Source organism: Sander lucioperca, chromosome 22 (genome assembly GCF_008315115.2).
Source record: "Sander lucioperca isolate FBNREF2018 chromosome 22, SLUC_FBN_1.2, whole genome shotgun sequence".
Lineage (NCBI taxonomy): Eukaryota > Metazoa > Chordata > Actinopteri > Perciformes > Percidae > Sander > Sander lucioperca.
In genome coordinates, this window is record NC_050194.1 from 21,387,182 (window position 1) to 21,400,074 (window position 12,893).

The 12,893-nt window shown below is 40.8% G+C and overlaps 1 protein-coding gene across 1 annotated transcript in view; it reads left to right on the forward strand.

The window, feature by feature from the left end:
- The first annotated feature begins 467 nt into the window (after positions 1-467).
- Positions 468-12,893, forward strand: part of LOC116061469 (heparan sulfate glucosamine 3-O-sulfotransferase 3A1-like) — a 35,816-nt gene continuing 23,390 nt past the window's right edge. The window contains exon 1 of the mRNA XM_031315691.2: positions 468-1,380. Within this exon, the coding sequence (XP_031171551.1) occupies positions 815-1,380 (566 nt within the window). The 5' untranslated portion in view covers positions 468-814. The remainder of the gene's footprint in view (positions 1,381-12,893) is intronic.

Genomic DNA, 12,893 nt, shown 5'->3' on the forward strand with positions numbered 1-12,893 from the left:
CTGTGTCTGTGTGTGTTTGGTTTTTAGAACGCCTTAGCATGTATGAGTTTTAGCATCCAGGAGTATAAATTATTTGTCTGTATGCTTTTACTGTAGGCTATATGTTCACTCTTGTGCACAAGTCTCGATTTGATGTTGATCTCAAATACACCATTTGAATAAAGGTTTGAATAAATAAAATAAATGCATTGAAATGTTTATATTTGTCTGCATTTTGCAAGTTTGCAAATGTGTCTGTGTCACCTCTCTTTGTTCATTATTGTGTGTATATTTAGTGTGTCTATGCAGCACTTCCTCTTCACAATTTAATTTTGTAGGAAAATTCCCTCTAATTTGCCTGAAATGTTCTGTGCACCCGTGTCTCCGCCCACCTGGAATATCATTGGCTCCTGTCTGCTTCTCTCTTCATCTCATTGGCCATGGAGGTGCCAGTCAAGCAAACTGACATGCGAGACAAGTTTACAACTCCATACACGTGCGGGTGGTACATCAGGGCTCGTGGTGGCATCCTACACAGAGCAAGGAAAGAAGAGAGTTTGTTACCTGTGTGCATACATCGTTTTAGCCTACACTGTCTGGAAGCACCTTATTGTGGCTGTTCTCGGTCATTCTGGGCGTCGTCTTTCTCACCTGTGTGCAGCAGGTATCATTTGGCTTTTTTGTTTCTTTTTTTTTTTTGGAGAAGACAGAGGTGTTATCTACAGCAGCACACTGTGGATGAAGACTCACTCCTCGGTTTTTTTCATGGAAAGAAGACTCTATAATGGGTGCCTAGCATGGCTGTGGCTCCTGAACCGACCACCCAGGGCCCGGTATGGCTTTTAGCCGCATCAGTAAACTGGACCCCCCGTCCCGAGGCATCTTCAGGAAAGCGGCGGTCATGCTGTGCTCCCTCCTCACCTCTCTCTTCCTCCTGCACTGCCTCGCCGACCGCTGCAGCACCACCTCGCCCTCACCGGTCAAAGCGTCCTCCAGCCGGGCTACGGGGCTCTTCGAGGACTTGAGGTCGCTGAGGACTAAAAGACTTGCGTACGAATGGACCGCCGGGTCGGAGCTGATGGGCTACGGGGCCGCCAGGCGCTCCTCGCGGGTCCTCGCGGATGAGCGCGCGAGGCAGGTTTTGGAGCTGCCCGAGGAGTCTTTCATCTTGCCGCCTCCGGATATAGTTGCTTCCAGGAAAGTATCGCCGAGGTTCGCAGGTAAACTCAGTCCGCTCGGGGAGGGGAGCAAGAAGCTGCCCCAGGCTCTCATCATCGGGGTGAAGAAAGGAGGGACCCGGGCTCTGCTGGAGTTTCTCCGCGTTCATCCAGACATCAGAGCCGTGGGAGCGGAGCCGCACTTCTTCGACCGCAACTATGAGAACGGACTGGAGTGGTACAGGTGAATATTTAATAAACTGATTATGTTCGGAGAAAAAATGAAAATGTGAACACCTTTTAGACCGAATAAATATTTAGCATACATTAATATTCTATCAATCTGAGGTAAGTTACTGTGGAAATATTGTAATAGCTTATAATAAATGGCCCTCTTATAATATAGGCTATCTTGTTATTAGTCATTAAATTGCCATGATGATATATTGTGTTTATCCAACTTTTTATTTAGCCTACTACTACATCACTGATAAAGTGTAGTCTACATAACCAAGAAATCTTTATTTAACATCTCAACTTTTGTAAAAGTGGCCTAGTTGCTGCTGGGTGAAGCACTTTGGACAGCCTGTTGATTTATTACGCTACATTAGGCCTGCTTTCATTAGATGTTATCAGGCTGCTCATTTTGTTGCACATTTTAGGGTTGACTGCCTTTAAGTTGTTTTGGTCAGGACTATAGTGGAATCACAGTTTGTAGCTTGATTAGGCTGGGAAATTAGACGAGGATAAATCTTAAGTATTTAAAATTTTAACGAATTGCAATTTACATTTTCTCTGTTGTAGCATTATTGCCTTATATAACTTCATAAAACTACATCTGCTTGTGAAACTTCAAACAAGTGTCTGCTCTTCAAACTTCAAACAAGTTTTCTCTCAACACTTTAACTTAATTTATTAACACTTAATGCGAAGTATTTGTTCAGTAAACAGACATTTCCAATCTATACATACTTATTTCAGACATTTTTAATAGATGTATTGCATTTTCTTTAACCCAATTGTTCAATTAAACTCAGACCTCAATTATATTTGTTACAATTAATAATTTAATTATGTATTATCGTAGGCTGTGTACATTGGTCCGCTGCAAATCTTAAACACTTTTGCAAGTTACAGAAAGTCTTAGTTTAGCTTCCCTAAATAGTAAAACAGGATTTCTTTTTCTAAAAAGCCGGACTTAATGCTTAGATGTGCCGACTATTAGGAAGTGCAAAACCCTTAACAAGTCAAATGTAATCTTTAAATGCAGATAAATTACAACCTCATACATCACAAAGTAAATTGTATTGAAATCATAACTTAGTACATCAAACGTTTTGTATTGTGTGTGTTTTTTTTTAACAAACTTTGAAGATGAAAAGCACAAGTTTACTTGTCGATCCTCTATTCCAAAGAGGGAGTTTCCGTCTGAGTTTGCTTTTATAGCATCAGTTTCAGTCTCGCCTGACAAAAGTGAAACGTTAGAGAAACTCTGATCCCACATAAACACACATTTACTCTCCTTCAGTATCTCCATCTCCGTACGGAGGAGTGTATGCTGCGTTTTCCTCGCTCAAGTCGAATTTGTGATTGATTTCATCTGTCACTGCGAGCGTGTGTGAGTGAGTGTTGTGTGTTCACATTTCCACAGGCCCGTGGGGAATAATGGCTCTCCCTCTCAGTGGTTCTCTGTCTAATGGGGCATTGCCGACATTGCAGCTCTGTTATTAAGAAGGATTAGGGCCATAATGAAAGGTTACCTGAGTGTCTCAGGAGGTATAATTCACCTTTTGATTGAGTTAACACCACACACAGCACCCTCTAAAAGCCTGGAGACAAAACTTTTTACTCTCCCTCACTGACAACTCCCTCCAGTCCCTTCTCGCTTGCCCCCTCTCCTCCCCCAAACACTCTGGCTCTCTCCCATCTCCCACTCACACACCTCCCTCTTTGTGCCTCTCTGAGAGTGAACATTCTCTTTTCGCCATCACTCTTTCACACCCTTCTGTTTACCTATTCATCCATTGTGGGGTTTTATATCCATGAGGGTCCCATCTATCCCGAGGAGTTGCCAAGATTCTCTGGAATTTGGACCGTGCCTCCAAGGACAGACCTTAGTGCCGGTTCCCCTTAATGCCGTCCATTTAAAACAGAAGGACCCTTGAATTAAAAGAGGAATAAATAACTGTTACAACAGCATGGCCCGCTCTGCAGGAGTTCATCTTGTCAGCTCTCCCCGACAACGTCTGAGAGTCTTCCTGTTCATAGCTTTTGTGTTTTTGTGGAAGCTTTTGATTGAGTCGCATTCATTTGAGGTTGTTGGCTTGAGGTCATAAAGAGGTGTTTTTGCGCACTTCAAAAGTGCTTTGTCGAAACCAGGAAATCAGGATGATTGCATCGCTGAACTTACCAGGCCCCTCGTCAAAAAATCGGCACAAACTCGGTGCCTCGGAGACACAGTAACTGTACCGATGGTTTTAAGATTTAGTGACTGCACGACAGTTTGAAAATCCTCTGACGTGACAATTTGAAAGTGTCATGGTTGAAGAACAAACTCCCAAATGTTAAGAAGCAGCCTCCACTACATGTTGAATACTCAAAAATGCCACCCTTTAAAATGAAAGAATTAAAAAAAATAAACAATCTGTTGGTGTTAGTGCAAAACAAGCCCAGATCTTCTGTGACTAATCACTGTGTCCAATTTGCTTGAATTATGCGATTCCTTTCATTAGCAGCAGTGAATACTTAAAACCAACGGCTTCCGTCTCAGGAGACTCTTTGTTTATTGTCAAGGCCGATGTGTGTCCTCAGCATGAATTACTCCTCTCTGTCCTTATGGGACTGTGAATTATACAACAAGTAGATCCGACCAGGCAATCTGATTGGTGAACTAGACATTTAGAACGTGCTCAAATCAGCGTGATATCACACCATGCTCGTCACTAAACATATTACTCCGACATTTCAATGTCAACATTCCAGAGTTGAATCAAAAACTGTTTATGAAACATTTTTATTCATGAAAATAAATCACGAACCAACGGTGGAACACACAGAAGCTCTCACACTTATTTGTATTTGTATGTAGTGATTCATCGAATTATATGAGGTATTCTTATTATACAATGATCTGGAGTTATTGGAAATGTTTAGCTTTGCCGGTGAGTTAGTGACACGGCGCTATATTAAAAATAGCCTACATGTAAAGTTCACGAACATTGTAGGTAACGATCTATCGATGGAAAAAATATAAAAATTCACAGAAATCTTAGTTACAACACCATTGAGCTAGCAAAGCGGCTTTGTGTTTGTACGCGTCAATTTGGGAAATCCCACGATCTCTACAAAGCTAAAGTTGACTTAGCTCAAGTTAGCTGGGTGACTAGCTAAACAAGGACCAGTGATCTTCTCCGTGGCTTGAAGTTCGTGGACGTATAGTTAAATCTGTCCATGGAACATTTCATTTTTTTAGCGAATATTTTAGTCCGAACACGATTAAGCTAGCAAAGTAGTTTTGTTTTATGCAGTTAATAAATATATATAATATAATATATATATATATATATATATATATATATATATTAGGGCTGTCAATCGATTAAAATTTTTTATCTAATTAATTACATACTCTGTGATTAATTAATCGAAATTAATCGCATACATAATTAACGGTGCCTGAACCGATACTTTTTAAGAAAGTAAAAAAAGAAAAGAAAAAAAAGGGTACTAAACAACAGTCGGTGACATTAAAGAACGGCTTGTTTATTGCTAAGGCCATATGGTCAAAATTAAATGATTTAATAATGATGTATAACAATAACAATAACTTATTTCACTAGTAAATTGCTGTTGAACGACAAAAACAACCACCAGGTGGGAAAAGAACATTTACAATAACTTCAAATGCACCACGACGCTGTAGTTTACCAGTTTCATTGAACGCACCGTCTGTGTTGTTTTTCCAACGGCAGCTTACATACCGGTGTTGAATCCTCTACAGTAAAACTTTACACCGTTTAGCGTTAGCTGTCAGCATTTTAACCGTTTTTAATCCAGCTACTAGTCGGCGGGAGGCTAACGTTAGCTGCTGTCGAGTGTAGTGTTAACTAGCTAGCGGTAGGCTAACGTTAGCTGCTGTCGAGTATAGTGTTAACTAGCGTCACGTGCAGCGGTGTTTGTGTTGCCTCTAATGTCTGTTTCAGAGCATCAGAGAGAAGAGCAGACATATCAGTGGCACCAGATTTCGGTAGCCAGGGTTGGCAGGAAGAAGATTTTTACAAGTAAATGTTCCAATTAATGATCCAGGCAGCACATTATCGTCCCCCTCCTTCATTTTACAGTCCAATGGTGGCTAGAACGGCTCCGGGTCAAACATCACTATGGAATGGATTAATCTGCGTTATTTTTTTTAACGAATTATTTTTTCTCAGATTAATTAATCAAAATTAATGCGTTATTTTGACAGCCCTAATATATATATATATATATATATATATATATATATATATATATATATATATGCTGCCTAAACAGGGACTGGAAATCCTCTATCATTTCTTTCATTCTTTTAGTCTTTTTATTTTTTGTGAACAAATTGCCCCACAATATGAATACAGTTTGATTTTTTTTTTTTCCGTAAAGTGATGCTTCAGTGAGGCTTACGGACCTCGACGCAAGCACCTTGTACCTAGCCGCATCACTGTCGTGCCAATAATGATGTTAAAGCACACACTCTGGTGTAATATTGCCTAACTGTTACACCTCCAAGCTCTTAATGTGACGTGGCAACATCTCCAGCCTTCCTTTTTCCAGCTTTCTTAGAATTAAAATTGTCTGGCTTGTTATGCGAATTTCCATCAACTGTACTAAAAAGTCAGTCGCACACCCAAAGCTATGATGCAAAAGTCTGTGATTTATTGAGAAGGATAAAACAAAATTCCCGTTTTGACAGTACAGCTGTCAGAGCATGAAACATTGGTAGCTTTAAACTTTTAACTTCACTTGTATGTGTCCTAAGTCTCCAAGTAGTAAAATTCTGTCTCACCATCTGCATTTATTCAAATCTTGGTAAGGACTTTATATATTTATTTTTTTACACTTTTTTTGGGTGTTGTACTTTTTAAATAAAAACATCATTGTAGCTCCCTGAATAAAATGTCATTCTCGCGATCCAGTGAATTCAGGCCTTTTGTTAAACAGGAAATCGACACCTGGCCCAATCACCCCCGTCAGTCAGTGTTACATTTCACTGCACATTTCTCAGCGGTGTATCTGTATAATCACATACAACCTGTTAGGCTTTTGTTGTGGAAATTGACACTCGGAGTGAACAAGCAGGTCAAGCACAAACACTGAACTATAGAGGTCCGTGCTACAGAGTAGTCAGTAATATGTTTTTTGGCCTACTTGGGTTACTGAACGCCCAGCGTTCACCTGTCTAGACCCAGCCGTAGTTCCTGTTTGATGTCTGCAGACCGGCTGGATTAGCCTTCACCAGATCCTTTAATGGGTTAATTATCCTTCATAAAAACATGTGTAACCCGTTAAACACAAGGGCAATGTGCCACCACCTCCGCCACACACATAGTTATCTAGATACAAACAAACAACCGTATTCAGTGAAGGAATACACATTCTTTCTTCTTTTATGCATGTATACAGACAATACAACAAGACCTTAAACAGACCACAACTTTAAAAAACTAATACAAATCCAGGAAATCGAAAGGTGTATGGCAGCTTCGTGTATATCAGCAAATCTTTTGTGTCAAGTTGATCAGAGTAAGTGTATCCACTTCAGCTTCTCCGCAAATGCTTTCCCTCATGTATGCAACATCTAAAGCCATGAGAAAGCAAACGAAAAGAGTATGCTCAGCTAAAAAAAGCAGAAAATTACATTAAATTAGGGGTTTCCCTCTTCATAAAACTGGCCTTATTTGAAAGGGTGTTCTGTAATGGTAATAAAATAAAATGGCTCTTGATCATAAAAGCAGTGACCCAGTGGGGATTTGTGTTAGAAAGCAGCGATGTCAATCTGATCTGTATTTCTGTATTGTACTGCGGTCTGTGTGGCACGACAGCTCGACATAACAAATCAAAGATTTTTTTTTTCTGTTACTCAAATAGAAATAAAGATCCAGATGTTAATATGTGGAATAATAAAATTGCCCCGTCTGTGTTTAAATTCCATGAATGCCAGTTTTTTTCTTCATTAGTGATTTTTTGACACAACTCCATTAAGAAAAGACACATACACACAAAAACGTAAAGCAAATAAAGACACATTTGTCAAGTGCTGACGGTGAAAAGCTGTTGAATTCCCAGCATTTGAAATGAGGTCGTCTTCCAAGTTTCTCATATGTTGGCTGTGTTTAGAGTGTGTGTCAATTAATTGGGTGGCAGAGTTTTACTCTGGCCTTGTTCGCTGCTGCCTGACATTTCACTTGTCATTCCGAGTGTGGAGAGGCTTGGAGGACCGGTGGAAAGCATGACACAACTCCAAATGGGAGAGACTAGATGTTAATAGTAAGGGAATTACCAAATAGCTCTTCAGTTTAGTCTAATAAAAGGTTGTTTTAGCAGTCACTCTAAAGCAGCGTATACACCTCCAATCTCTAAGTTCCTATAATTTAACCAATTCATAATCACAATGCAGAAAACTAGACAACACACAAAACAAGTTGTAACATCCATGCGTACATTGTTTATTGTGTGGCTGAACCAGGTTGTCATGACAAAACCACACACCAGCTGGAACAAGAGGCCAGATTTAACTGTGTGTATGTGTATGTGTATGTGTGTATGTAATGGGTCCATATTTATGTGAGCATGCAAACTGTAAGAACCTCCAATGTGCTTTTGGCGCTCGCTGCTGCCCCTGGATGTAACCCAGCCTGGAATACAGGAATGACATGTTCCTCAGAACTTTTAAATACAGCGATAGAGTTCAAAATAGTTTGGTCTTCACCATCCGCTCCCTTTGCACCACACTGTATATACTAACTCTAAAATACCTCACTTGCCCGTTTAGATGCATAAAACCATATCAGCCAAAAATATGAGGAACATTGGGGTTTTTTTTGCTGGTGTTATGTGTCTGTGTGTGCAAACCCTTAAAATGTTTCTCCGTGGACTCTTTAGTGAGGCTTTGCAAGGAGACATTTGTTGTAGCTTTTTTTGCCAAGACACAGTCGAGATTTACCGTAATTGATCCCCTGATTAATTGAGCCTGTTTTGACACCATATTCGAAAACTACTGAGCAGAAAAGACATATCCTTAAAGGTTCTAAGAAATGGCTTTGGATTGTAATTTTCTAATGTAGTTAGACATGCTTCGTCATGAAACAGGATGTGGGAGCTGGCCTAATTTCGGAAGGGAGAGGTTTTATTTACTACCCGGTATATAAAACCTGCAGGTCTACCTTCAAGTTTGAAATAAAGTCCTTTCCAAAATAAACCATCTTTGGCTGGGCAGCCCCAAAATCTATGTACTCATTAAATGAGTACTTGGCTAAAAAATATGTTAATGCTTTACAAGAGAAAGGGTGGAATTTCAATATAAAAGTGAAAGAAAATGCATTTTTTTGCACATAATTATAATGAAATATAGCATATAAAAAAGCATTTTAACAGAGTGTTTTTATAGAATTAGGTATTGAGTTTTTCAGTACATCTGCTAACATAGGGGCAGGTTTGTGGTTGGCAGGTGGAGTAGAGAGGACCGACACGGGTAGGTGGAGGGGTCATGGTTGGGGTTGTAGAGGGCACACACAGCGGACGTAACTTGATCACCAGAGACCTCGTGAGCATTCGCTCTGAGCTGCCTTTGGATTGTGAAAGTGATTATCGGGGAGTATAATTGTAAAACTGGGACGCTCACCTCCTGCTGAAGGCATGCAACCCACCCATGACTGTAGTCCCCACTCCTTGCCAACTCCTTGACCTCCGTCACCCCTACCGACATCTTTGCATGCCCTTAGCAGCTGACCCTAGGAGGCCCCATGCAGGGGAGGCAGATAGAAGCAAGGGGACGATCCAAAGTAGTGCCTGTCAGCAGCTGCCCTCTGGCATCCTGGGAATCTTCCCCCCGATGGGTGAGTGAGGACAGGCAGCAGGTGCAGGGTGCTCTGCAGACACCACCTGGATCTCCACCAGACGCTCACACCTGATGCGTTCACCTGACACACCCAAAATAAGAGCTGTTTGTTGACTTCTTGAAACCCGGCAAGATGAAGGAAGCTAACTGGTTACTTTCATGCACATACTTCAGGAACTCCGGGAGCTGTGATGAACGTGCAGAAAGGGAGTGTGATTGATCATGGTCGGGAGGGTCACTTAGAGGGCTGCCACAGAATGTGCCACCCTCAGAGTTCACAATGCCAGCAGATGGTACTGCAACATTAAGATCGGGTTACATTGTTTTTAGGATTCTGTTGTTTGTTCACTTTTGGGTTTCTGTGTACACTAGTCAGCAACCTGTTTGACCCCGTCGTATCTCAGGCCTATTCAGCATAGCAGCTGTTGGTCTTTTTATGAGGTATTAGCCCATACGTTATGAAGCATTTATTCTGAGATTCATATTTCAAAAGGAGTACCTCAGGTCAACTTTTTATTGTCCTTGGCCATGCAAAGATACATTGCTGTGTACGATACAACGTTATCATTTCTATTGTCTTATTGTTTCTGAAGTGGAGGCGTTTGACCTTTTCAAGACATTAGCTTTAGGACTGCAGCATGGTGTTCTATTTTCTTGTGATATAGCCTACCTGAAGCCCTTTACTAGTTTAGTGGTTTTCAAGCAGTGCCCATGAATGTCAGTGATGTTTATTTTCCTCGAACTCCATGGAAACCTGCCAGGTAATGTTTTCTAACATCATAGCCTTTCTGCCCTCAGGCACTTTACAAGCAGTACGGCTGTAATGAAAAAAGAAAGAATCATGTTTGCAATTTTCTTCCTGTACTGTATTTCTGTTCCTCTATGTTTGATTTTTTTCTTCTTGGCAAACCAAGGTTGATGGAAGTTAAGTGTTATCCTTCCACAAACAAAGAGAGACTGTAACCCTATCATTTGGCACTGGAGAGTCAAGGGGCTTTAGACTAGACTGTTTCAGCTCTCTCTCTACGTAGAAGAGAACTAAACAAACCGCAAAACAACCTCCAGAATTCATGCATATCAAGACTTTCAGAGGAATTGCCAGAGTGCTTTAGGATTTCAGAAACGTGCAGCCAAACCCATGTTATTTGGGCAGAGAAGGGCTTGGTAAATGATGCATGGATGGAGCATGTACGCGTTACAGCCCACAGTGGTGCGGATTGGCAGGGTAAACCAACGCCTCAACGTGATGGATCTCTCTCTCCCATCTCACAGGCAACAGCTTTATCACAGGACAGGGAACTCCCTATATTTTCCACTAGAGAGAAAGAGACCGAGACAGACAGAAACAGAGGGAGAACCAGGGCTATGGAAAGCCTGGGAACCAATAAAAAGAAGGAAGCCCTCTCCTCTTGGGTCCTCCATTTTCCGTTCCAACTGTAATGTTTTCTTTAAAATACTTTTGCCACATATTCTTTCTTTTTTTGGCACACATCTCGGTCCTGTATTTCAATTCCCTATAAAATAAAAAAAAAAAACATTTAAGTATTTAATACCCAAGGAAGTTAGAGGTTCATCTTTCCAGCCCTTCTGTTCACTCAGCAGGAAAGTCTCTCATTCTTTTCAAGGGTCTTTTTTAGGCTTACTGGCCAAACACTGTTTCCCTCTCTGTCTCAGCGCTTAAAGGCATGGACTGTGACACACTTGCCATGTGTGCTATCTGCAGCTGCCTGTGTGGTGATAGGATGGCACCAAACCATCCTATGCCAGTGCCAGTCGCCTTGGCAGAGTCTGCCATGCAGACATGGGCAGAGGCTATGCCAGACAGCACCTTAGGCACAACCTCTATGTGACTGTCCAACCTCTGTCTCCATGCAAACACAGAATTATACTGTAGCTAAGCTTGAGGCACAAGTGCAAGTGTGTGTGTGTGTGTGTGTGTGTGTAAGGGGGGGGGGCTCTTGGAGTCCATCTGAAATGAGGGATTGGCTTCTTTTTTTTTTGGCACGGCCCACAAAGAGGCCAACACATTATTTCCTTCAAATGTTATTTTCGAGCTTTCAGCACTTCTACATCAAGTATGTTCTGTATATTCCTGCTAGATGACGAACAAAGAGTCGCATGGTAGTGACAAGGGAAATAAAACATGCTGAAGATTAGGGTTTGGCAGCACTACAGACCATGACCAGAAATCCTGCACAAATTTTTTAAATATCTAATAATGGAGGTGGTGAATGGAGAGAGAATGACAGAGTGGCATTTAATCTGCCATGAGAGCTATTTTATTCAAATAGAAGCCCCGCAGACCCATTGCATGTGCGGTTTTTGAAAAGCTACCTGGATCCTCAAGTAGAAATACAGCTGTTCAAACAAACGCTTTACATACAGTCTTTTGTATTTTAAATTTGAAAGGTTGCATAGCACAATAGAGCCATTCACAGTACTCTATATAGCAGGATTTTCTCTTTACAAATGATCAATTAAGATGTATCACAAATATTCAATGGACATACAGAGTGCAGGCCTATTTCTCAACAGTCAAACAACGGTCGTTACAATCCCAGCTGCTCTATTTTTAATTGAACATTTTATACATCTGGAGAAAAGATGGCAGAGAGCTTTTTTATGTGTGTGAGTTTGCCACCCCAGACCTGTTTATTGATAGATGGAGTGCAACAGCACAGCCTGCGTCTTTTTACATAAAGATGGAAGAGGGTGATAAAGGGTCTGTGTAGCGCACAGGCTGTGATTGATATGCCCACAGAGGAGTGCAGGAAGCCACCCAGTAATTCAATTAATCTTAACCTGAACACTAGTAATTGCTACTGTAACTAGGTCTGACTGTACATTAGACAGGAAGAAGATTGCTGTCAGAGGAACATGTCCAGGTAATAGAAGCAGGAAGGAACATCCTCAGTGCTCTGGAGTTGCACAAAAGGGCTTCTTTTTTCCACTATTATGCTAAATATGAGGATTTGCATGTTAATGAGAAGAGCAGGGGAACAGATTTCCTCAGTTATGGACCAGTAACCGAGAAGGCGGCGATGAATCATGGCAGGGAAATTACAGATGCAAAATTTTGTTTGCCATTAAAAAGACACATTTTTCGCAAAAGAAAGTTATGAAGTCATCAGTGAAGAAAATGTCAAATTGTAGAGTTGCATGAATACGCTTATTTCCTTTCTTGCCAAAAAATAAGATGAGAAGATCCATACCACTCTCATTATCTGTCTGTTAAATTTGAAGATACAGCGAGCTGGTAAGCTTAGCTTAGCATAAAGAGTGGAAACCTGGAATCAGAAATTGGAAACAATTTTATACCCAAGTAGGTTTGCACATACAAGGAATTTTTCTTGGTGTTTTGGTGCAAAAGTCAAAAAACATAGGCTAATATAAAATAGAAAAAGTGGAAGGGTTGGGAAGAGCTGTACAGTACAAAATAGAAGTGTAAATAAAATTGTAAAAACTACAATTTATGGTTTTTACGGAGGATTATGTGCTTGACTATTTGGTTCTTCTCCATTAGTTTTTGTATGAATTAAAGTAACAAGATATAACTTGTAAATCAGTGAGCGTTAGAAGTCCTGGTAGGCAGATGTTGTTAACTTTGGACAGAGCAGGCTACATGTTTCCCCGTTTCCAGTCTTAATGCTAAGCTAAGAGAA